Source organism: Caloenas nicobarica, chromosome Z, assembly GCF_036013445.1.
Source record: "Caloenas nicobarica isolate bCalNic1 chromosome Z, bCalNic1.hap1, whole genome shotgun sequence".
Classification (NCBI taxonomy): Eukaryota; Metazoa; Chordata; class Aves; order Columbiformes; family Columbidae; genus Caloenas; species Caloenas nicobarica.
Window position 1 is genome coordinate 72,022,819 of NC_088284.1, and position 23,329 is coordinate 72,046,147.

The following is a 23,329-nucleotide window of genomic DNA, read 5'->3' on the forward strand; positions in this document are numbered from 1 at the left end:
TGTACATATGTGGTGACTAGGGCTGGAGGGGACGACTGGTCCTGTAGGATTTTATTCCGGTAAGCGCAACGGGCTGGACTAGGGCATTCTGAGAAGGAACCGCCCAGCAGTGCAAGCCAGTCCGCCACCACACACGGCTGGGAAGCAAGGTGCAGGCGTACAAGGTACAACGTAAAAGAAGCTGGCAAGTCCCTGGGCTTCGCTGGCAGCAGCACACACGGCACCAACGCCCGCAGCAGCGCGACCCCACGCCCAACATGGCGCCGCCCTCAACATGGCACCGCCCTCAAAATGGCGCCGCCAGGACACGCCGGCTGTTCCACCGCGACCCCCGGCCCCCTCCGGCGCCCGAAGCCCCGCCCCGCTATTTGCATGAGGAGGCGCCGGCGCCGCGCACCTCCCGCCTCTTGCGGCGGGGCGGCAGCGGGGCGTGCCGGCGGGCTGCGGGAACGGCACGGATGAGGCGCATGCGCGCTGTGGACGGGCGCTGGGGCTGTACCGGCTCGGCGCGGAGGGGCCGGGCGGGGTTCGCCGCCGCCGGGAGCGGTCGCCGCGGCGGGGCGGCGGAGTTCGCCGAGGCGGGCGGCGGCCAAGAGGGGTGGCGGGGCCAGTCGCGGGGCTCGCCGCAGCAGCTGGCGGAGCGGTACGCGGACCTGGCGGCCAGCCACAGCGAGGCGCTGCGGCAGCGGGAGGAGCGGGAGTGGCACAACGCGCGGCTGCGCCAGGAGAACGCGCGGCTGCGGCTGGAGAACCGCCGGCTGCGCCGCGAGAACCGCTGCCTCTTCCGCCAGGCCCTGCTGGGGCCCGGCCCGGGCAAGCCCACCGCCGCGGAGCCGGGCGAGGAGGCGGAGGCCCTGCGCGCCCAGCTGGGGCGGCTGCAAGAGAAGCACCGCCGGGCCCTGCAGCACCTGCGGCGGTGCCGGGCCGCCGGCGGGCCGGAGGCCTCGGAGCTGGACGAGCTGCTGGAGGAGGACGAGCAGCCGCTGGAGAAGAGGAGCCTGGTGCCGCCCGTATAGCCGGCCCCGGGGGAAGGCGCTGCCGTGAGGGAGCCCGGGGCGGGACGGGGCGGCCTGGCTCGGCCTCCCTGCACTGACCCGGCTCGGCCTCCCTGCGCCGACCCGCGCCCTTTCCGTCCAAACTGGCTCTTCCCAAAGAAACGGTGGGGGAGGAGCCGGGTTCTTTATTTAACCCCCATTCCAGATGTACGACGAGCAAGCACTGATGGTGGTCGAGGAGAAACAGGTTCAGCTGGAAAACTGATGCGTGGAACAGGCCGGTGGTGTAGTCGAGGAATCACTCAAACCAGCTGTTGGCGTGGAGGAAAGAACCACTGTGAAAAGAACAGTTTGGTCTCATGTCACCTCAGCACTGAACTCTGCTGCTTTTGGGGACCAGCCGAAGATTACTGTTCTTCTCTTCGAGTTAGTAACTGTCATGTAGAGCTCAGTAGCCATGGAGACTATCAAGAGATGACTCTGACTAGTCCTCAGTATGTGTGTGTATGTCTGTTAGGAAAGGGAGTGGAGGAAGCTTGCAAGCCTCTTTATCAGTACTCCAGTAAAACTTGGTGATTATTTGAACCACTCTGAATTTGAACCACCACCCAGAATTGTCTGGAAATTTTCCACAAAACAGTATTTGTATTTTTAATGATGGACTTTTGTTTGTCATCACATGAATATTGGTTTGAATTTCACACTTTCACATAAACATGCAGCTGGTAAAAAATAAAACATGATGCACCAAACGACTGTCTTAAGTGTGATTTTTAGCAGGGAGTTATTTGAAATTGTAGGTGAAGCATCCTTCAGACCTTTGTAAGGCACTCCTCAAAGTCAAAGGAGTTGGTTATTTTTGGGATCTTTCTTCCTTAAGAAAATCTGCTGTTTGAAAGTGAAGTACTTAATTCTTTTCCGGACCTGTCTTCCTTTAGAAAATCCACTGTTCGAAAGCAGGCTGTGTAAAGAACAGAGACATCAATTGGTTTTGTAATGTTCCCTCATTTTTTGTATTTTAAAAGCTGTCTGATGCCTTCAGGTTTGGGATTGGTTCCTTAAAGCTTTAATAGACGAGGTTTTGTTTCAGCTCTAACGTGAAAAGGTGAAAATCCATCTTTTCCATAAGTATCTTTGGTTATAAAACTTTTGACAAGAGTGGTTATTTTTTCATATAATGTCAGCATAAACCTTTAATTATAAAGTGGCTGCAGTACTTGTTAAATCTCTTTCAATCTGCAGCCTCAAGTAAGTGCATTCTCAAAATGGAAAAAGAAATTTGATATAGTGCTGTTAATAATCTCCTTGATGAGAAGTTGTGGATGTTAATGAGAAAGTGTCAGTGTGGACATCTGGATGTGGTGGTTGACTGATTTTTAAACAAATAATTCTCAGAAATGCCTAAATTGATAAATGCTGAAGAATTACAGTACCTTCAAGAAAAGCACCAACAGGATTGTCTTATTTTTGTAGCAGTTTCCAGTAAAGTATGACTACCCAAGCAACAGGAAGGATCTGTCGAAATAGTACAGCACAGGACTGTGTTTAGATACGAGGCTAGAAACATGTAACTGTGCCAGGCAGCCTTTTCAAAAGTTAAAGTATTGGCATATACAAAAGAGAAGAGATTCTGGAATTTTCTGATACTGTATGCATTTTTTTTAATTAAACTTTTGAGGCACTCCCAATAAAGGCAATTTTTATGGAAGAGTAGTAAGTTCTGTGCAAGTTTGTATAGAAGATTCTTCTTAATTTTTTTCTCTATCTTGGTAGAGAAATTACAAAACAACCCTGCAGATTATAAAATGAAGAGGGACAAAAAAATCAGTAGATTTCAAATTCATGTGAAAGTGCCAAGGAAGAGATTCAAAGTATTTCTTGAAATTGCTGCTTCTAGATGAACTGCAGTAAATTATCAATTCAGCCAAGCTGCCAAACTTTCATTTAACCAATCATCTGATCTGGTTGTCGTGAGTTTGATTTTGAAAGCAAAAGAGACGAAAACACAAGATTTAGGAAAAATCTTGAGTAAGATAGTGCAAAAGTGGTACTTCACTACAGTGTCCCCTAATTAGTGGTTTACAAGTGGTGGGTTTCCTTTGTGACACGCTTGCATGATCCTTGGCTACAAGAAACTATAAATACTGAGACTTAGAGGAAAAGTAAATGATCCTTTGGGATAAACCTGTTTGAACCAAAATGGTTGTGGCCTGGATTTTTCTGTGTGACCAGTTCTAACTTAGTAGCTTGATACCACAGGCAGAAACTCATGTCTGGCCCTAAAACTGCAGTTTAGCCAAAGCCCATTGTGTTGATGGTTGGTGGAAAGCACAAAGTATCTTTGGAATTGTCTGACACATCGCGGCATCCACATGTGTGAAGTGATGGGAGAAGTGTTACGACAGTTCTGTGAAGGCTCAAACCTTCCTCTACTTTTGGTTAAGGTCTGTTTTGTTTCCTGTTGTTCTGGTTTCTGTCCTATAAATTGTCAAACCTTGAAGTTCCGGTCTTTGCTTCTTGCTCCCAAATTTTGTCTTTAGTTCTGTTTATCATGTTCTGGACTGTGACAAGTATTTGTCCTTTTTTTCTAGCTGTGATGACAGTGTCTCTGTGTTTCAATGTCCTGCTGCATCAAGCCTTTCTTCCTCTGGCCTGACTGAACATTGCTTCCCCAGGTTGCAAAGGGAGCACATTGCAGAACAAAATTGCTGTGGTACACTCAGCAAACAGAACCGTGCTGTCCTGTTGGCCGTCTTTTTATAACTGCACTTTTTTTGATTAAAAATAATTTCAGTTGTACACTGATCATTTTCAAAACTGTGAATTTCAAAACCATATGTTTTTCATTCCACGTTTTAAGTACCTATTGCTTCGTCATAGTTACTGGAAAACAAAACAAATCAACCAAATGAAAACAAAGCAACAAAATCTTCTTTATGTTCTTGCTAAGGCCAAATTTTTGAAGACTGGTGGATTATTTTCCTGTTTAAAAATGGTTTTGCTTATAATTAATATTTATTACGCAGTTTTTTGTACCAGTGTGTCAGAGTGCTACATAGCAGTGAGTTTGTTTGCAGGTAAGTTCTTTATTAGGGAATGGATTGAGTCCAAGTCTGAATTTGGGGGTTTGGGTGTTTTGTGTTTTGCTTATTTTTTTGTTTATTTTTTTTTGTCCCCACATAAACACATAGAAACAACAATATATAAAACATTCGGCAATAATACCTTCTTGATCACCTTGTTACATTGCAGTGTTTAGAATATTAATACATATTGTCTTAACTTTATTTGGCATGTATATATAAATTTATAGATGCAAACAGAACCAAAACTCCTGTAGCCTTTCGCTTCATTGCTAAGACAACAAAATTATTTTCCTTTGTTTCTTAAGGAAGGGTTCAATCTTAGCTTCAGACTTTTTCTTACCCTTCTGGCCTGTGCTTCATGTTAACAAATTATTATGAAGTGTATGTTCAAATGGAAGCTATGTGCATGGATATATTAAAAGTGTATTAGAATCTTCTGGGGCCCTGTGTGAATTTGATAGCGATTACTTTAAAACACATGCATATGAACAGAATGGCTTAGTGTCAGTGCCATATTTAATATACACTCTATTGCTCTTTTGAGACCTAATTTAAGTTTCATTAAATATTGCACTCTGAAGGAGCCTTTCTCTGCTGTACTCATCTCCTTGAATATGTTAGGGCCTTGAGGTGCTTTAGCTGCCCACAGAGAATAATGAAATAAATTAAATATCTTTGTATGATAAACTAATGCCACTCAGATCAGTTTAGTTCAGCTACTTTGTTACCAAAGCAGTCATCTGTTACTCTTCCCTTTCCATCTATCTCACTGTATTCAGTATTCCCTTTTGAGTTTGTTCAGTTCAGCATAAGACATTTGCAGGATGTATTGAAAGCCTGTTTTCCAAACTTGCAAATTATTTGAAGTGGTGGTTTAAAGCTGGATTTTTAGTGAACACAAGTTAACAAGGTCTTTCCCGTATATTTTTAAGTGGTCTCTGGTATTTGTGTTCTCATTCTGGGAAGCTTAGGTGTAACTGCCTGGGAACAGTCATCATTCTGTACAATATCTGGATTGAATTTACTGCCAAATCCCTTCCAAAATAAACCCCCGTAACATTCAGAGAATAATAGCACCATGTTGTTATAAAGCTCTTTTTAAAAAAGCTTGCAACCACTATTATTTCATTACTTTCAAGGCCGTTTGCTTGCTCTTAGTGCTGTCAATGGTCTTTGTGCAATCAGAAGTAGCTGTAGCACAAGAGAAGATAAAAGACATTACATTAGAGGGCATAAAGAGGCTGCTTTAGATCTAGCTTTATAGGAGAGAGTGAAGGATAAGTCTGGGAAGACAGCAAATTGTTTGGATAATCCAGGGAAAGAGAATATTTTGTGAAAGAGAATTACTGTAGGAGGATGTGACCAGCAAACAAAAGCTAATGGAATTATTACATTTATTTATATTTTTGTATTTTTATGAATAAAAATATTGAATGCAAAGTTTGGATAAAGTAAAAGATTAGCACTGGCGAAAAATGCAACTGTGTCTTACACTGGCATGTCTTTGAAGTGAGGGCAAGCTTTGGAGAGCCACTCTGCAAGCAATCCTCAGCCTCTACTGAGATAGCTGGGAGTGCTGCTCATTAAGGTTGATTTATGTGAAAATTTGTGAGGGCCAGAAGACCGAGCATCCATTTTATAAACTCTGCAGGATTTTCGATGGCCTCAAGTGCTTTACAGAGTTGTTTGCAATTTAGCACCTAGACCAGCACAACTCTTACCCCCCAGTGCAGTACTGGTTCAATAGTAGAGGGATGCGCTGCAGTCAGCCAGCACCATCCAGGTGACAAACTTGCTCCCAAGTGCCTGACCCAGCCTGATGCTGATTATTAACCTGTGACACCACAGGGCATACCCGGAGGTGAGGTGCCTGCAAAGCATCTTAATACAGTACCTCTTATATGTTAGTGGTGATGACTTCTGTTATAATGACTACCTACAAAAATTATATGGGCTACCGAAATAACAGCTGGTGTGTTTGTGTGTGAATTGCAAATAATTAGCTGCACCTGTGTTTCTTCTCGTTATTAAGTACAAAATAGTGTTGTCTATTCCTCGGTCATAGCCATGGCTCTGTGGGTGTTTGGTAATTTTTCTTCATGATGAAAATGATTAAATTGTTCTACCTGGCTATTAGAAAGATTCATTTCCAGCTGAGGCTTTTATTGCTTATAATTTTGAATTTTGTTACTGCTTGTCATTTAGGGGAGTTTTGCTGTGCTGCACTGGTGAAGAAGAAAAGCTTCAGGGTGGATACTGTAAAATCATTTCGAATCAGAGCAGTGTAGTTGACACATTGTCCCAAGGACTTTGATAGTCAAAAAGTAAGAAAGAAGAAGTTTTCAAAAAAATTCTGTGGAAGATTTTGTTTTTCTTCTGCTCTTTTTTTTTTTTTTAATTGATGTAAGAACTGTAGCTTTAGCGACAGTTAAAAATTTCATTACTCTGCACTGTGAATATAAGTGACTGGATATACTGAAAGACTCAGGCATATAAAATCTAAAATAAGGTCTTTACTACCAAAAGCAGTCCCAGAAGGCTCTCTACATTTGACAGAGGAAGGTTGTGCCTATTTTACTTTTGAAACCTTTGCTTATTGTGAAAGAAGCAGATGTAAAAATAGCGTAAAAGACAAATTTGATCCTGTGTGTTTGAGGCACCTATGGTAGTGCTCAAAAAAAGCGCTAGCAACTAGAGGAGTGTGTGTGAAAAGCTACTCTTCTTCTGGGTATGGCTTGGAGGACGTCTGATGAGGGGATCAAGGAGAGGGCTTCAGGTACCAGTCAGCTTGGTTGCTGGCCCTCTCTTGATAGCAGAGGAGCTTTTGTTTGTGCTCTGCCAGGGAGTATTTCATTTTGGCTTTTAGATAGAGGTGCTTTTCTGCCCATAGTGGGTATTCCTGTGTTTCGTCAGTGGCTGCTGAGCAAGATCTGCCTTTGGCCAATTAAGAGGCCAGAAAAGTGGCTATAAAGAGACTGAATATATCTGGTTAAAGAACAGATGGGAGGATCTCTGACCATATGGGTAAGAAGACCTTGTTGCATTAAAGATTTCCATATAAAATATGCTGAGAAAAATGCTAGACTCCGGCAAGCTGGTGTAGCAAATTTAAATGCAAGCTCTTAAAGGAGAGTAAGATATCCTTATTTAAAAAAAAAAAATAAAAAAAGCAAACCTACTCGTTCGAATTCATGCTTTCATAAGGAAAAACTCAAGAGCATTGAGATGCATACATCTGGCAGTCCAGCCCCAAAGTACAGGTACTCTGGAAGTCCTTCCAGAACTCCTTGGGTGATACACAGGACAAAAAATACCATCTTACAAGTCTGCCTCTCCTTGATTTTTAGGTTGGTTACCGTATACTGCTTTTGTAAATAGTATTTTGTGTCCTTTATGAACTGGCTATGAGCAGTTGCTCCATCCCAGCCTAGTCAATCGTCAGGGTTTGCACTCTCTCCCTTTGTCTCCTGGCCTGAGCACCCTGAGTAGCTGCACACAGATGTATGATGGGGTCTTTGTGACCTGGTAATGTAGGTGCCATTCCTACTGCTCTTCTGCGATTTGTTCCTTTTGCTGGTTCCACACCCAGACCTTTTCCCCCTTCACCATGCTGACTAAACTTGATGTTTCTGTTGCAGATCTCTAGAGCAGATTCTGGTGTGCCCTAGGAATGCTTCACTTTGGACTGGACTGGTATGATGAGTACTTTTCAACAGCACTCAGAACTTGATTTAGGGCTAAATTAGTGCCCGCTCTCAAATGCAGGGAAAGAATGTGTGCACCTAACTCTCAAACTGTAATCACCCGAGATTCATTTCTGTACACAGGGCATTAAACTTCACCAGGAGCTTAAAGCTTTCTCTTTCTGTATGCCAAGCAGCACTGTAATCTCAGAAAAGCAGAGGATATTATTGTGTTAACCCATGCTTACTGCCAAACAGAGTTGCAAGTCTTTTTGTTCCCTGTTGTGTTAAGCTCTTTTGAGTGGCTTATAAAGTACCGATTTCACAGAGCAGTCCTCAGATGTTAGGCACAACAAAAAATACAGGAATGCTGCCGTTTTCTTAAGAAAACACAGCTGAAGCTGGAACTTTCATGCAAGAACTTAAACCTTAGAGCAGGGGTGTCAAACTCTTTTCATAAATGTAACTACTCCTGCATTTATACAGTCATAAAATGACATTCAGTCCTTTGAAGGCAACCGTGAGGCTGATGTGGCCCCCAGTGAAAACGAGTTTGACACCCCTGCTTTAGAGAAGTTAATCAAGATGTGTTTTTCTGTCTTTGGCATGAGGAAATCCAAAGTCCTTCTCTCAGTTTCTAAGAGCTTGCTTGGCTTTGCTGTCAGGGAGCTGTGTTGTCTTACTGAGGTGCTTCTACACTGCAGGAAAATGGAATGCAATGCATGAGACAGAAAGGAGGTGTTTTGCTGATCTGTATAGTTGATTAACTTGCTGTATGAGAGAAGCTTCAGTCCAGTGGGAATAAGGGTGCTGTGTTCTCAGACCTTCCTTCAGGGAACTGCTCTGCAGTGATTTCTAATAGTGACACCTGTTAATTGATACATTCATTTAAAAAAATTTCTTGCCCCCCTCTTTATAGTTCCTACATTTAACTGCCTTTTAATAACCCTATATTAAAGTATGCTGAGGTTCATCCATCATTTGTAGTCTTAGGGAATTTTTAATTTTCTTCTGTCTTTAGAACTCCTGAGATAAAAGCTTCACAATAGGGACAGTTCCAGTAGGGAATATCCTCTTTCTTTGAAAGATTTCCAAATATTATGTGGATTTTCTGAAAAAATAAAGCTTATTTTTATGATAACAGAACTGTTATTCTGAGGGTGTTGACTGTTAAAGCAAACATACTGGTTTTCTTAACATAATTCATAAATAAAATCCTTATTATCCCTACTGCTGCTTCAAGAAGAAAAGCAGAAAAATCTGGTTTTATCTGCCTTTCCTGTGGAAATTGAAAATGTGTAATTCTGTCCCTAAGGGGACAGCCAGCCAAAATACTATCATTGACCAGTCTTCTTTGCAACAAGATGAGGTGCAACATAGACCAGGAAAGCTTCTAGTTTTGCTGTGTAAAAGCTTGTGGTTTCATGGGTATGCATAGCTTTAACACAACGCAATAGTATGATCTTGAGTCTCTGCAATCAGTTATTGGATTTAAGTAATTTTTTCCCTCTTTAAAGATATGAATGAAAACTTACTTTATCCTTTTCATGCTAAGTCTTTTCAGTGACATGATTGTTCAGTACATTTGTGCAGCCTCAGACTTTTTATACCAATTCCTTTCTTTTCAAAACAGGTGTTTTAATAATTTAGATAGCAGCTGTCCAGCTAAGAAATTTCTTTTCAGCTAGTAACATAAATTTTGTGAAATGAAATTCAGGTGATGATGCAGCTTATTAGAAATCTGGTTTAGCTGAATCTGTAAGACTGTTCCTAGATTGTATATTTGCCAAGTTGTGTTATCTGCAAACTTCAGTGCTGCTGGCTGACTGGAAAATTTGTCCTACTTTATTCTTGATTTATAATAATTTTCTATGGAATGTTAAGTACATTATACAGTGGCTTTTTGATTGAAATGGCTCATGAACTCTCTGGAATACAGAAAGTATTAGAAGATGTTATTCATACATTTGAATTTTTGTGAAAAGAGTGTGCTCTTGTACTTGTATGCAAGATAGCGCAATGATGTGGTTCGGTATAACTTTATTGCTTTAGCTGAGCCATGACCATTAAAAGCAAGCATGAACTGAGTTCAGCGCATCAGTTAAATACAGTTAACTAAGATGTTGCACAGCAGTGGACATTTCTCCTGTATGCCTCTAACAAATAGCTCTATCTTGACTGATTTAGAAATAGTTTTTCTGAAAATCTCTCTTCTTAAGTTATACAGAAAATATATTTTTCTTTTGTTTTGTAAATAAAAACCCCAAATCATTATTAAAATACTGGTCACATTTTAGTATTGTGGAAGTGAGATTGGATTCATAATTAAAAAAATCTTTAAGGCGCATCTTTCAAGTGATATATTAAAAAACCTTGGAAATTTAAACTTTATTGTTTGGTTGTGGGGTAAATTGACTGTCATTACCATAGTCCAGAGCTATATATTCAGTTTTATGTTACAACTATGTTATCAAAATCTGAGACGCTTAACTTCTTAGCTATGGTTTGTATGCCAGGACACATGATTTCATGAAAGACTGAAATTCTCTCATAAAAGTTTTAAAGACTGAGGACAGCTTTGTCCTTGGACTATCTAATTAAGGATTTGTTACTAAAGAGCTAATGTAGTCTGAAATGCTCGTGGCCATTCTTTCTCAAGCCCTGGTGTGGTATAGAATGTGAGATGAGGAAGCAGATGTCTTTCCAGGGTGCTGTTTCACAAGGCAAGGATTTGTTTTGCCTGGATTTATAGCACTGTTAGGGTGCCTATTTACTTTCAGTGAGATCTGCTTAGTTCCAGATTCAGCCTCTGCACTTTGGTTCCCAGCTGCATTGCATATCAAGGAGGGAGAACAGAGTGGAATGATGCGCTAATGTGCAGGAGGCTTGGATGATGAAAACCATATCTGCACAGAAGGAATGATAATGTTTTTCTCGTGATTTTTTTTTTTTTTTTTCAGTGTGCTGAGACCTACCTTACATGAACATGAGAATTAAGTCAATCTGAAGTAGTAGGTAGTACCAACTAGAGTTTAGTAGCAGCTAGTTAGGGAGAAAATTTGAAGAGATGGTCAAATCCAACATAGTTCTTCCGTGATACCAGCTGTCAGTGTTTCAGACATTTTTGAGGTGGTTGTAGGGTAGGGGAAAATTGATATCGAATTGGGGAAGAGAGAACAGTGCAGACAAAAATGAAGACAAAGAGGAAACAAAAAGTACAAGTTAAGTCATCACTTGTAGAATCATTTACAGGACAAACTGGAAAAGGGCTAGTGAAATGATGGACTAGGTTTTGGGGAGGACTTTCATGGGTAAGGAAAGAGAAGGAAAAATGAGCACAAAGGAGAAGGTAAATTCATAAATGATGGTTGTATAATGCAAGCAATATAAAAATGTGACATTTTAAAAGTGATGAAAACAAATTGTGGAGCAGGGTAACATCTTGAAAAATACCAGTGGGAAAGCTGCAAGATCTGTGAATTGATCTTTCTTCTTCAGAGTATTAAGGAAGTGAAAGCGCTGGAAGATGGTGTAGGTAAAATCAGGAAATGTGTAAAAGGACACACCTGCTTGAGACAATGTGACGTTATCATCTTATAGGTTCTGCAAGGCTGTTAAGGGTACTCTTTGTGATAACAGCTGGAGACAGACTATGCTAGAATCTGAAGGTATGGCTGATAACCTTATTTAATAACTTCTACCAGGAACGGTCCTATGGAAGGCAGTGGAGATAATTGTAGAGCGAGGCTCTATTCTGTGTGAGTAAGGGTAATGCAGTCTGACTTACTAATCTGAAAATCTTCTGGTGACAGGAAGAGAACAGCGAAATCAATATAGAAAGGAAGGTTATTCCCCAACAAATTCGGTTATCATTGTTGATGAAGTAGCTAATCTCGATAGTTACTGTGAACATGACAGCTGTGGTAAGAAATGATTGAATATTTGCTGAACTGCTGCTTATACTGAGAAATTGTGTTTTACAAAGATAGACACCTCCTCACTACAAACCTTGCAGATTTGTTCCTTCACTTGAATAAGGGTATATATGTGAAAAGAGGGGACTGAGCACTGCATTTAATAAAATGCAGCAGACTATTTGCTTGCCTCAGTGGGCTGAGGATGGCTGCACCATAGTAGAGATATCACCTTACCAGAACCTGGATCTCACCTCCCAGAGGGCCACCAGCAAGAGACCGAACTGCCAGTCTCAAGAGGGACACATTGCTACCCAGGGAGAAGGACATGGAGTGTGCTGTGCCGTGTGGGCACCATGCACATGGCCAGGAGTACCTAATAGGAATCAGAGCAGGTGCCAAGGGCTGTCTGTGGTTCCGGGCGCTCATCCATCTCTGTGCTGGCTCATTTCCCTTTGGGCAGTGGATATTCCCCAGTAATTTCAGAGGAAATGGGCCAGCAACTAATAAGGGTGGTGCATTTTTGCTGAAAAACATCAAATTGTGAGGAATTTTGCAAGGAAGGTTGTTCACGGAGGAGGTCCATCCGCAGGCCAAATCTGATACACTGGGCATTTCCCTGGTGTACAGAAGATCCCCACATCAGGGAGAAGGAAGAGCTGCTGTTGGTTCTCCTGCACACAGAGCATGTATATTAAATGTCGAGTGATCTGCAAAGACACATCTCCCTGTTTTGCCACCCTGTTATCAGCCAGGCTGTCGTGGGCATCTGTTCATGGGCTGCTATTTGTGTAGGAGCATAAATGTGTCAGTCTGATAGTGTTTGGGAAAGGCAGACTAATAAATTCTGATACATTCTAACAAATTTAATTTTAACAAATTTTTATCTGCTTGAGAGCAACAAAGTTACATGGGAACAAATACACCTACTGAGGACCTGATAGAGATCTCAGTGTCTGAATCTGATGCACCTTTTTTAAGATGGAAACGAAAGCATTTCAGAACATGCATGATGCAACTTCTTTTTTTTAGCACTATTTTTATAAATAGAGGTGGCAATGATTTGTGTGTGTGTGTGTGTGTGTGTGTGTGTGTGTGATTGTTAAATAATGGCCATGTCTCATTCCCACATTTTTCTTCCTTCAGACACAAAAGGTACTGACATGATAGAGCTGGGATTTTTAAATGTACAGCACAGAACAATTAAAATTAGATGCTTGTAGTGATGGACAATTACCATTTTCATTGATGTTGAGATGAAGTAGATTGCAGGACTATTTCACAGGATGTCTTTTGAATAACATCACATTGTTTATCTCCCACAATTTAGCATATATTTTTGCTAACTCATTAGTTTGAAAGAAGCACTTGATAAGTCCCAAAATGTCAAAGATAGAACAGAACAGAAGCTAATAACTGAAGAAAGATTTTTTTTTTTTCCCTTCTTCATAGTATAAAGTGAAGTTGCAATTGCAGGGCTGGAAAGGGGGCATTGTTTCTAGCTTGGTTTTTTACCAAGACAGGGTGAAACTCAGGATATGTGCCCATATTCTCCTGTGTTCTTCCTGTTTTTACCCACTTTTAGACAGGCTATTCTGCTTTTTTTAACCTAGGGCAGTTTCAATCACCCGGCTTTCAAAAGCAACCTTTCATAAAGCTTATTTGGAAGTGAGCTGCAGCACTGAGGTTGGAACAATTGACCAGGGACAAGTAAAGGGATAGAAAGCTTTTAACCTAGCACTGCTGACAGGGAAAAATGTGTTGTCATTGAGAATTTACCTAAGTCCAGTTCATCAGGGTTAGGTTCAGTAGGGACCGTAGATCAGTCCAGTCCAGTGAGTGAATATATGTGGCTGTGCAAACATACATGACTGCACAGCCATATATATTAGCCCACCGGACTGGACTCATCTACAAATATATATATATATATGTATATATAAAAAAGTATATGTGTGTATATCTATATAAATTTAATTGTTGAGCAAACATCCAGAAGCTAACTCGTTTACTTTCTTTAAACTGTACAAATCTATTATGTCTGATAGTCCCACTGAGTCTTTAGAAAGTGATTGAAAAGGCAAAAAGGGAGTGAAAAGGCTTTCATGACAGCTGACATTAGGGATTTTTTCCTTAACTTCTAATTGTATGTGTAATAACTGGAAGATTCAGTCTGAAAATATTTGCTAGATGCTTCTATGATCTGTTAGTTCAACTTTCAACTATGCAATAATATTCCCAGTTCAGCTGCTTGCAGCAAAAAATTATTTTTTAATTTCTTCTCAGGAAAAAGAGAGAAACCTTTTTTTCCTCCCCTTGTATTTTAGGGACCTACACCTTAACCAGAATGCAGTATCTCAAATTAAGTCACAATGAAAAAAGCCCCTCCCTTAAAATACTTTACTCTAAATGTGCAATTAAAGGTGTCTTTCCTTGACTTGAGAACCCAGCTGGAAGAATATTCTCTTCCCCCAAATTCTCATATGCCAGCTACTGGTCTTCTTAATCAAATAAAGGTGTAATTGTTGTAATGATCTAAGTGTCTCTTCTACATAGCCTTGAGCAAAGGAGCAACACTGTATTTCCTGATTAAAAATGGATTTATTAGCTTCTCCTTGGTCTATATGTATGCCAAGGAAGACAGGTTTTATCTGTTTTATTCAGATTCCTTTGCTCAGTCAGCATGAACAACATGGTTAGTTCAGTATTACAGGAACACGTTAGATTGGTGAGGGAGTAAGGGACAATATTTAATTTTAGGGTGTGTTAATGCATTTAATATTCTATGTTTGAAATGGAAGCAAAACATTTTGCAGTCTTGGAAACAGCACTGTAATCCCTAGTCAGAATTCTTTGGTTTTTTTCTTAAAAAAAGGTTGCTCTGAATCAGAACAACAATGTTTGATTTTGTTTTGCATTGCAAGTTTTCTCATGAGCTCACTGTTTACAACTGAGCTCTATGACATGCAGATCTAAGTGCATGGTTCTCTTATGCTTTATGTAAACATTGCAAGTACTGTTTAGATCAATATCTGGCTTTATATTAACAGCCTCTGTTTTACTTTTTTCACATGAACTTAGACATCAAGTACACAGTGAAACTCATCTGAGTGTGAAGATTTATGAGAAAAAGACTTTGTATTTCACAATATTCTAAGGCAAATTTTAAATATTTATACTATATCTCTGTTCCCATGACATTCAAATACAGTATTGTGAGAAAACTGGATGTCAAAATACTCTCGGTTGTAGGATCTATCAGTTTTCCATGCGTCTTCTCTAAGTCAGTGTCTTCTGAAAAACGCGAAAGTCCTTCAACTGTATACTGTGTTCATTTTCACCTGTTTTTAGGAAGGCTTTGTCCTTCTAACTAGGCTTTTTGTCTAGCACAACATTTTACATTTTAGGTAGTTTTGAGGGGCAGCTCTACTTTGAAATAGAAATCTACTGAAAAATACTAAATCTGTTGGAACATGTGAACCTGCTGTAAATGATCTGGAAAGGACTTTTTTAAGTCTCAGGAGCTTATCTGGGTTGCCAAGAGGCTTTGTGCTTGTAGAGGGAGAATGTCCTATTCCTAGGTGCTCACATAGAGAAAACTTGTGTGTTTTGTTTTACTGTTGTAGCTGCTTCATCTGAAAATCGTGACAAGAGCCTGGTGTGATCATCAGCAGTACTGCCGATGGGCCTGCAGACCAGAATAAACTCTTTTTACTATACTCTTATAAATTAAAGCAATCTCTACTTTTCAGATAATTCTCTTCACATTAAACATACCCGGTGAAAGCAGTGACTTGATGCACATGGGCTTCACTGGATCAGCACAAAATATTTACTAAATTTACACATTTAAGAAGTTATCTGAAACTTTTAACTGGTACCTAATGACTATTCAAGTTAAGGCTAACATGTGGGGTGAACAGTCCTCTGACTAAACAAACAAAAGTGTGAGAGGAGAAAATTGCTAAGCTTAATTTAATTAAATCCAGGTAGTAGGAACGTTAGAAGAAGACTGAAGGTGTACTTCAATGATCATCTGGTTACATTGTACATGATTTAAACAGCTCTACCTGCAAAAGGTATTAAAAACAGTCAACCAGGTTTTAGTAAGGGATGAAATTCAACAGTACAGCTTCAGAGAGGGAAAAGGTATATTGTGAAGTTCTTGCTAAACAAAGCACTCACTGGTTTTGGTCTGAGCTTTCTTTCAGTAAAGACATTTCCCCACAGACTGAAACTCGAGATCTTAGCTTTGCTTAAGATACACTTTAAACCAAACAAGCTAGGAAAGAAAACAACAGTGATTCAGGATGGTCAACAGAAAGACTGCTAATTGTGAGCATTAGGGAAAGAACTCTGCAAGATATTCTTAGTTTCTCTTAAAAGGGTGTTTTGTTTTGTCCAGTTTGATGATATAATTTTTAGGAAAGGTCATTGTCATTAACCCTAGATGTGCACCACCCTGTCTCATTGCCCATAGGCATGCTGTTATTTACAATAGTCCTTCATCCTGTGTAAAATAAAACAACAGTGAATATGAAGTTACTGTATGTTAAGTGCCTCAGGCATATTCCAATTAAGGATTAACAAATGTTGGAGCACTTTCAAAACATTTAGGGAATAACACTTTCAGTCATTTTCATTTAAATTAATAGGAAGAGCTCCTTTAAAAAGTAATATGCTCTCAACTAAGGGACTAATCAAGGAACTTGAGGACACACATATAGCAAGTACTAGAATGAAAACAAAAATGGGTTATGTTCTAATTCGCAAACGTTGTACTTGGTATGTGCATGTGTCTCTGCAAAGATGAAAGAAAGACTTTATGTGCATTGTCTGTATCATGGACTGATTTTGTGAAACACTGAAGGGTTTTAATGGTTTTAAGAAGACTTGGTGCTCTCATTTGGTGCTTCTGGTCCATGGATATTAAGGACATGCTGATAGCAGCTGTAGAAGGGTTCAAGGGAAGGTATTTAACAGAGGTTGGAGATAAGGCATAGGAAATTTTGAAATAAATGTTATTTATTTCAAGCAGCAAGAATTATGTCTCGGATTATGGAAGATCTTGTGTTGAAAAAAATAAAATAAAATAAAAGCAGTGATGTTAACACTCTGCTAAAAATGTCTGTGAGAAAGAGAATGAATGAGTGTGTTAGTGGGTCTGGTTTATAGTGTTATCATGTGTAGTGTAAATGCATTATATTTACCTTCTACCCAAATTAAACGCTCAAAGGCCAGAACTTTCTGTTGCGTGCAGGGCTTGGTAAGGCTCACACTCCATTTAGAACTCGCTTTTGTTTCGAATTGAGATCTTAATGGCTGCCTAAGCATTTGGCTGACTATTTTCACAGAGGTGAAAGCAGTCAATGAAAAAATAAGAGTGTGATCTTCCAAAGTGTCTAAATGCCTCTCTCTCTCATCATCAACAGGAAAAGTGTCTCACCTTCTTTTGAAAACTTTGCTCAGAGATTCTGCTACTTGCAATCATCTCTTCTGAAGATGAACAGGAGATGTCAAGTGAAAAATACTACTGAAAAGCTAGAGCACAAAATACAGAATCAGCTATAATGCACAACCAAATTATAAGCATAAACATGATTTTTTAAACACTTTTTCTAATTTTTGAGCAGCAGCTAACTGGTTACTTTATTCTTAGTCATACCTGCGTACAACTACATCTACACTAGACTAGCCACGTAGAATCAATGGATTGTATTGGGGTTTATGTCCAGTAAAGATTAATGTATCATTGCTAATGAAGAGTACTCAGATTACATGTTCTGTTGAAAGCTGTAAACATTTGCAGGTTCTAAGTGTGAAAATTTAACAGTCCATGCAAAATAGTATGGAGTTCTGTAGAAGCCTTTGTGTTGTCTTAAGTGTTTCATTGTTAAAATGTTTTGTAACATTTTAGCAAGACTTCCATGACATAAAAATACATCTCAAAGACCCAAATACCTATCATATTAAATTCCCTGACTACATCATTGAGAATGTTTCCAACAGATATATTAAGCCTCTGTAAGATCTTAATGTCTTGTGTTCTACTGAGCCGTCTCCACCATTAAGGGTTGGTGCTATGCTTAGTTGCCCTCCTGAATGTGTGTTGCTCAGAATGTTGAATTTAATGATAATGGGTTGATTTTTGAACACTTAGCCTATAGCTCATTTTATTTGAATGAACATTTTTTCATAAGGTGAAAATTAAAGTCTAACACACATTTAATTTTAAAAGCTTGATTTTCAATACTGTCATCCTATTTATGGTTGAAAGTTCAATAAGTTGAAGTATAAACATCATGATCGCTTGGAGAGTGTGTTTTATTTTGATAACACACTGAATTTTTGAAACAAGCAATGTCCTTAAACATGGCTAATTACTGGCAGTATCCAGTAGTTAAGCTGTCATGGTAGAGGGGAAGAAGAGCAAATAATACAACTCACAGTTAACAACCAGTATTTATACTGTTACTATACCAAGATGAAATTTTTGCTTAATTATGTATTATAAATAAGTCACTAATTAGTAACGTAATTCATAATACCACCAATAGATTCTTTTTAAGGCTACAGAACTCAGTATAGATAGATGGGTAAGCACCACACAAACTTTTTTCATTTCTTTCTCTTCTTGATTCAATGGAGTTGCTCTTCAGGTAGAGTGAGGAAAGCAGTATGTATCACCCTGCTGAGAATACCAGTAAAATTGATAAATGCAATGGAGATCTGTGACATGAATTCTCATTTTCTGTTACGTGAACTGATGCAGCAACATTTTGTGTAGATTATGTACTGCTTTTTATAACACATCCTTACGAAGAATGGATATGGGGAGGTAAGAATTTATGCACTCTGTCCCACTGAAAATCTCATTCATGAGGATCTTAAGATGAGCTCATCTTTAAAAGCATCTGAACTCTGTGTACAAATAGCTTTTAAATATATGGAAGAAAATTTTCAGTGTTTTAAGTTTAATTTATTCATGTAGGAAGATATGGTCAGCTTGTTTCTTTCTGTACACTAGCATGTGTGCTTTCACTTCTCTGTCAAAATATACGATTTCTGAAAAAAGTTGTTGCTACTTAACCATGTCCCTGCAGCACTTGAGCAGAAAGTACTTGTACATGAAACAAGCACTGTGCTAGACATCATGAGGATCTCTGGCTTATGATTCAGCAGGCCAAAACAAATGTCTAGCTCATCCGTATTAGTCTTCTGATTAGTGTCCTGTTTTGCTCACATTTATGTGGTGTTCAGAATACCTGAAAATAAAATGACTCCTGTGTATGCAAAAAGTGAGTTGGTGGAATTAGGATGGGGATAGTTTTTCAAAAGTGTGATTGAAGATCTCCCTTTATGTTTCAGTCATGCTTAGAACCACACACCATTTTTTTAGTGAGGTCATGCTCTGCTGTATGCCCAACTCGGGACTAGTTCCTGTCGTATATTTGTGCCTTTGGTTGGATTGGTTTTAAATTGTTGGGCAAAGACAGAAAAAACAAGTACTAAGAGAGAGACCAAAAAAAAAAGAAAAAAAGACAAGAAAGAAAAAAAGGTAGAGAGAACATATGCTAAGGATATCTGAACATATTCAGTTGATGTTGAAAGTGCAGAGCTATGAAACCAGTAAGTAAGCCAGCCCTAGTAGCTCTGTTTGCATCATATTTATGTATTTGTCACAGAAATAATAAGAGTACAATTTAGATGAGGTCAAAGCAGGAGCAGTTTATTCCTATAGCTGTAGGAGAGATCACAGAGAAGCAGCACAACAGCCTCTGCTGATGTGAATTCTACCCAAATGGAGCAGTTATGGGGTTTATTAACCTTCAGGATGAACAGCCTGTTCTTCACCAAACCTGTTAGATAAGCAGGAAGTGGTAAAAAACAGCATTAGAAATCCTTCAGATAAGGAAGCTCCAGACAGTACCTCCTTTTACAATATTCCTTTTACAAATAGTCTGGTCCTTTGCTAGTTAGATGATGGTGAGTGTCAGGACCATTAGCTGCAAATGTTTCTTAACTAATGAGGGCTGCAAAGGCCTATGAGACATTAACTGTTTTGCTGCCGTATTTCCTCCTTTGAGACTTACAATCTAACACTGTTTTTCTTTTGAATATACATAGTACAGTAGAAGGGCTGAGGATGCCCTGCTCGTGACTCCTGGGACCCCAAGATCAAACACTGCATGGGCTGTGCTGTCCCATCATTCATTCTTGCCTGTAGGTTTTACGATCTTGTGTGGTCATTAGGCCAAGTACTTCCCTTCTCTTCTTTCACATCCCCAAAAACATTCAGCATCATTATTCTAGCCTCTGCTTAATCCATGCCTCCTTCCATCCTCTTGCATACCAATTTGCCACAATGTAAAATCAACTGAACCGATACATACACAATTACCAAAACTAATAATCCCAATAAATTATACCTCAGTGCTGTTTTAGGCAAATTTTCCTAGCCGTGCTTCCATGTCTGGGAGCCATTCCCACCACTCAAAAAAGTTTTTCTCCAGATATTTCATGTAGCATCTGAAATTTATCTTGAATTACATCTATATTCATTTATATTCCCTGATTTTAGTCTGCATGTGTACAGCAAGTGTTGTTAACTAATACATACATACCTCCTTAAGCAAGGAGTACATAATCTAGTACCATTCTGTTTTGCAAGGCTGTCTATGATTATTTTACCTCTAACTGTAAGGCTGAAATAGCACTACCCATCTCTTTTATTACAGTAGAATTTATACAATAACTCTTTCTAATTCTCATTCTCCTAGCCAGGGGATGCATGTTTGTGCAAATGGATGGAATCTAGTTTGTCAAATGAGAAGTGGATTTTGCAGTGTTTTGTATTTTGTGTGGCACCTTGCAGTAAGTTGTACCCATCATTCCTGAACAGGTCTGGAGGTACTGAGACACAGATAAGGCACTGCCTTCAGCAGCACCTACATGTGGGACTCAAATGCAACACAAACACAGACAGTTGAGTCCCCTTCTTCCTCTTCAGATGTTGGAGGCAGAAGGTCACTAATTCAGGCACACACACATCCCCCAAAACTGGCAGGGCTCCTCTGTCCTCTCGGGACCCCAGCCCACGTCCTGCCCCTCACCTGCTTCACGGGTCCTTCATTTGCAGGCTGGCTCACCCTGGTACACCAAGCACACACCACTCACACACGAGTCCCACATGCACTTCACACTCGATTAATTCTTCACATCAACGGACATTTGTAAGATTTCACCTTTTCAGATAAAAGGAAAGCCACACTCTTTTGGCAGCCATCAGGTGGGGATCTTGTTTGGCTTTTTTGTTTGTTTGTTGTTTGTTTTGTTGTGTGGTTGGTTGGGGTTTTTTGGGTCTTTGTTTCCAGCTTTCCCTTAAGATGCTTTACTTGATCTTTCATATCTTCCTGAGAGTCTTTCTGACTTCTGGTCTTGGATCCTGTTTTTCTTTTTGAGGCCTCTTCATAGAAATAAACACATTCCACTGAAACTGGGGTGTCTTAGGTCCTCTGGACTCCAAGTCACTCCCTAAGTGCACTATTTTATCTAGATTAGGGTACCTTTTATAGGCAACTTACCTACCTGAAGGTTTTCGAGAGCCATACTTCCACATAAAACATCCTAGAGTCTCTTCTGGTGTACCGGGAATTCCCCTGGTTGTCCATTCCCCATTTTCAGACATTTCAATGAGGAGACCTATGCTACTTGGATATCCGTTCCCAGTCCCTGCTGCTGATATGTCCCTCCAGCCCAACAGACACCAGAGACTTAAAGTTAAATAAGACAAGACCCATGGAGGGGTCCACTCCATCACAACACCTAGCCTGAGCTCACCGTGCCATTCAAGCTGCCAAATAGCATCAGCACCCAAGGGGACTCATATTGGAAGTCAGTAGGTGTGTTTTGGATGGACCTGTATTAAAAGCTAGGTTGCAGCTGTCCCCACAGAGCACCAGAGCTGCAGAGAAGGCTCAGCCGAATCCCTAGGAGGGGTTTCAGAAGGTGCTGTACATCTCTGAGGGGCAACAGGGGGTTTTGACAGGGAGCAGCCTGCCATCTTGCCATCTTCCCTGGCCAAGAGAGACGTGTGAGTTCGAGTCACGGCATCATCTTTTACCCTGAATTAATGGGAATTCAATTTAGATGAGGTCAGAGCAGGAGCAGTTTATTGCTATAGAGGAGACCATGGAGCAGCAGCATGACAGCCTCTGCTGCTGTGAACTCTGCCCAAATAGGGCAGTTATGGGGTTTATATACCTTTAGGGTGTACATCGTGTTCTTCACCAAACCCTGTTGGACAACCAGGAGGTGGTAAACAATAACTGAAATCCTTCAGAGGGAAGGCTCCAGATGCTACATCCTTTTACAAATAATCCCGTCCTTTGTTAGTTAAATGTTTCTGACTGGCAAGACCATGAGCTGCAAATGGTTCGTAACTGATGAGGACTGCAAAGGCCTGTGAGACCTTCCGCATATTCCTATTGCTGTTCAACAAGAAGAGGTAATCTTGCCAAAGTGCAAGTTTTGCCAAACTGATTTTCAACCACTTAATGTAATGTGTGTTTTGAAAGCAGCTGTCTTTGTATTTCTGTTTTCAGAATTAGAAATCAAAGTGTCGTTGCTGCCTTCTTGAAGGAAGGCCTTCAGCAAAGCATTTGACATCTAGAGTTCTTGCCTTTGCCAGTAAATGGAATGATAATGTTGTAACTGAATTTATATCTCTCTATACATACACACATCACTTAGGCAGTCACGCAGATTGCTGTGATGAAGTGTTTAAAAGACTGATGAAGTAGATCAGCTTAAAACTCTAAAAAGAGCTTTGCTAAATTAATTCATTAGCAACATGACCCTTAGTAATAGTCAGTTTTTACACAGTATTAATCATCATAACTATGTATACAAATATGTGAGTCTTCCACACTAATATCCTGAGTGAGCTTATGAGTATGCAATGCCAAGGGCCTGATGCCATATAGTTAGGGCTGATGGCTGGGGTACATGGTGGCACTTGGTCATGGAGGTCACAGTGATCAGGCCTGAGAGCTGTTGGACAGAAGTAGCCAGAGCCGGAGTGGTTTTGTCCTCTTTTTTTTCACTGGCTTTCCTTGCTGAGGCCTGATAGTTTTAGGCTATTGCCTCCTGCCTGAAAGAAGGTCTCTGCTTCATTACTGATTATCTTGTTTTCTTTTGTCTTTCTAGTTATCTGAGTCTATTCAGAAGGATGTCCTGCCTGTTCTTGGTCCCCTGTCCCTATCTCATACTTTGCCTGGCAACTTTTGTTCCTGAATGTCTCTTCCCGGATGTCTCTTTGGTGATCACCTTGCTTATATAGCTATGTAAAATTTAGTTCAGCTATGCTATTGCAATGTTAGAAAATACTTGTGTACTATTGTCAGTTAGACTATTTTAGTACCTTTATACTGAGATTCAAGGTTAATTACATCGGTTTTGGTACACTGATAATTTACAGCTGTCACAGACATCTGCTTTGCTACAGCAACTTTTATTTTTCTCGGGGTAGTGTGATATTATCTCTCTTGCCACACAGTACTTGCAAGCAGCCACAGCTGCACACACTGTATTCAGATGATGCACAGCCCAGTAAAATATATTTTACTCCCACAGTGAATTCATGATCATTG

The 23,329-nt window shown here is 40.2% G+C and overlaps 1 protein-coding gene across 1 annotated transcript; it reads left to right on the forward strand.

Annotated features, from left to right (window-relative positions):
• The first annotated feature begins 291 nt into the window (after window positions 1-291).
• TUSC1 (tumor suppressor candidate 1) lies at window positions 292-1,738 on the forward strand. The gene is given in 2 exon segments (XM_065657216.1): window positions 292-336; window positions 339-1,738. Coding segments are annotated over 2 exon segments (723 nt in total). The 3' UTR covers window positions 1,017-1,738.
• The last annotated feature ends 21,591 nt before the right edge of the window (window positions 1,739-23,329 follow it).